Source organism: Micropterus dolomieu, unplaced genomic scaffold (assembly GCF_021292245.1).
Source record: "Micropterus dolomieu isolate WLL.071019.BEF.003 ecotype Adirondacks unplaced genomic scaffold, ASM2129224v1 scaffold_339, whole genome shotgun sequence".
NCBI classification, from domain to species: Eukaryota; Metazoa; Chordata; class Actinopteri; order Centrarchiformes; family Centrarchidae; genus Micropterus; species Micropterus dolomieu.
Genome location: NW_025744326.1, coordinates 21,696 through 24,633, shown reverse-complemented (window position 1 = coordinate 24,633; position 2,938 = coordinate 21,696). Strand labels below are relative to the sequence as shown.

General features: G+C 44.7%; 1 protein-coding gene across 2 annotated transcripts in view; it reads left to right on the top strand.

Moving 5' to 3' along the window:
• Positions 1-6: 6 nt before the first annotated feature.
• Positions 7-2,938, top strand: part of LOC123967379 (YTH domain-containing protein 1-like) — a 6,797-nt gene continuing 3,865 nt past the window's right edge. The window contains exon 1 of one of the 2 annotated variants that reach the window (XM_046043459.1): positions 7-501. In XM_046043459.1, coding sequence (XP_045899415.1) covers positions 434-501 — 68 coding nt within the window. In that variant the 5' untranslated portion in view covers positions 7-433. Of the gene's footprint in view, positions 568-2,938 lie in introns of both variants that reach the window. The other variant, XM_046043460.1, reaches the window with a different exon arrangement.

Genomic DNA, 2,938 nt, shown 5'->3' with positions numbered 1-2,938 from the left:
ACGACCGGTAGGAAGGGTAGGGAGGACCCCCGTAGACACGAGGACGACCGGTAGGAAGGGTAGGGAGGACCCCCGTAGACACGAGGACGACCGGTAGGAAGGGTAGGGAGGACCCCCGTAGACACGAGGACGACCGGTAGGGAGGGTAGGGAGGACCCCCGTAGACACGAGGACGACCGGTAGGGAGGGTAGGGAGGACCCCCGTAGACACGAGGAAGACCGGTAGGGAGGGTAGGGAGGACCCCGTAGACACGAGGACGACCGGTAGGAAGGGACCCGTAGAAGCGGTAGACAGGATTGGTAGAACAGGATTGGAGCAGTAGATGGCAATATGAACACCTGAGACGCATCTCATCTGGATGAGTCAGTCCCTTCATCAGGTTTTTCTTATATTGAAATCGGACCTGACTGAGTTTTGAGTTCATGCTGAGTAATGGGTGTGTGTGTGTGTGTGTGTGTGTGTGTGTGTGTGTGTGCGCGCGCGCGCGCGCCTCGTGTGCATGTGTGTGTCTTACCTGTTACTTGTCTACGTAGGCGTCGCCCTGAAGAGTACGACCTCCACGGCAGGAAGCGACCACGAGCCGACGGTCCGCCCGACTTCAACCAGCGAGCAGGTCGTTAATCTGAAAACCTCGATACCTGTTGACCTGTGATCACAGAAGTGCTGCTTTAAGTTTTTTCACATCAGTGTTTGAAGTTTCTTTTCCTGAAATGTTATGTAGGAAGTTTTTAACCAGTGATTCAGTTGTTTGAGTGACTTCCTGTCTGTGGAATCTGTCGCTGCTGCTCCGCCGGTAAACCGGGAACATTAACACAAGAGTTTCATTTATTCTCAGGCTTCATCCAGGACCTGCGGAACCAGCCGGTGGACAGGTGAGGCACACCATCACTTACCTAAAACAGGTCACAGGAAGTAGGCGGAGCTGCAGCAGCATTAATCATTAAAACATGACAGAGTTTTGTTTAATTGAATGTGTGAAAACTTTTAACAAAAACTTAATTAAGTCAGTTCATGTTTCTGCAGAAAACCGACGTTTTAAACATTACATTTCTGTAACTGAATAATCTCATTGCACATCTGAATTTAAATACGAAACTGTTAAAGAAAAGATCTCAAAGATTTATTTATCAAAACCTAATCAAAAAAATGATTCTAACATTAATTGCAAACTGTTCTTGCTTTCAGACGCTTCTCCAGTGTGAGGCGCGATGTTTTCCTCAACGGGGTGAGTCACTAGCATGTTAGCATATTTTCATTTTAGCATGTTAGCATATTTTCATTTTATCCTGTTAGCATATTTTCATTTTATCCTGTTAGCATAGCTTCATTTTATCCTGTTAGCATGGTCGCATAGCTTCCTGTTAGCTCTAGTTGTAATCGCAGTGTGTTGTTAGCGTGTTAGCCTCAGCGACAGGTGTGTTCAGGGCCAAACCTTTATTTAAACAGACTTGAACGCCCTGTTGTTTTTTTAATGGGGCAAGTTTATATCCACACTGCTGATTGGATAACCGCTCTGACACGCCCACTGAACAAGAGAAACCGTAGGTAAACGCCAGCTGCATGCCGTTTCACAGCAGTTTGAGGAGACGTGATCAGGTGTGCGCAGGTGTTTACCTGTGTGTTTACCTGTGCTTCCTGTTTCAGTCCTACAACGACTACATGAGGGATTACCACCACAGCGTTGGGCCTCCTGCTCCCTGGCAGACTCTGGTACGACTCTCTTTTATTGATCCATCCGGTTATTGCTGACAGACTGAACAAAAGAGGTATTTTTATTTATTCAGTTTATTTATTTACCTGGGACAGTGCACAGTAATCAACATTGTGGTCCGCTAAATAGCTCATTTTAATCCGTGGTCCCGGGGCAGGCTGTAACTAATATAATGCCAAATATCATCAATATAGTGTATAAAAGTACTGCAAGAAATATATAATGCATAAGTGCATTTGTGCAAAAGTGCCAGAAGTATGTGAAATCATTACCATTATGTAAAATGCTGAAGAGAGGTGGTAGGATTGTTAGTGATTTGCATTAAGCCATGACTTAAGTTTCTGTTTGAAAGTTAAATCATCATTGGATTCTCAAAGTTCAGTAGGTAAACTATTACAGTAGGTGGTGGCTCTGTTTGTCCAAACTAACTGGGTCTGTACTGTAAAATACAGTCCCCTCTACTAACTGCCCTTGTTACCCGACCACCGCTAACCTTCTCCTTTATGAACTGGCGCAGCGGGGGAGGGGCTAACCCATGTTACATCTTAGAAACAAGGCACGTGTTATCAAGAGTTTTTATTGTTTTCACAGGGACTGTTTTCAGACTTGTAGTGTTTGAGAGTAGCTTGTGAAACAGGATGTTATATAAGCAAAGATCATGCATAGAGAGTTTGGCTGCCTCTGTTGTTAAATATGGTCTGTGTTGAAAATTGGCCAGATTTAATGGTGTTGTGGATATTTTTTTAACCTGCTTTTAAATGTAGGATGGAGGTCTTTAAAATCAGACACCACTGTGGTCTTTTCTCTGTTAACAAGAACATCGGGTTGGAGGGATTCAGAAGCCCTCAGCAAAAAATATAAAGTTTTGTGTACATTCAAGTGTAAGCGTGAATTATTTAACTAATTAGAAACCTAATTTTAATAGGTTTTTTTTTCCGCATGCACACATTGAACGGTGTCGTCAGCATACAGTTGTATGTTGACAAATGGACAGGGTGTTAATATACAAGCTAAACAGAACTGGCCCAGCGTTGCCCCCTGGGGAACGGCGATATTACAGTTTTGTAGACTGAGTATTGTAGGCCGATACGTACACGTTGCTTCCTGTTTGAGCTCCTCGTGGTTCACTGCATCACTTCCAAAAACTGCTTCACCACCTTCATCTAATGTGATGTCATGTACTTGTCATCAGGCGGCGTACCCCGGTGTGGAGCAGCCGCCCCCCC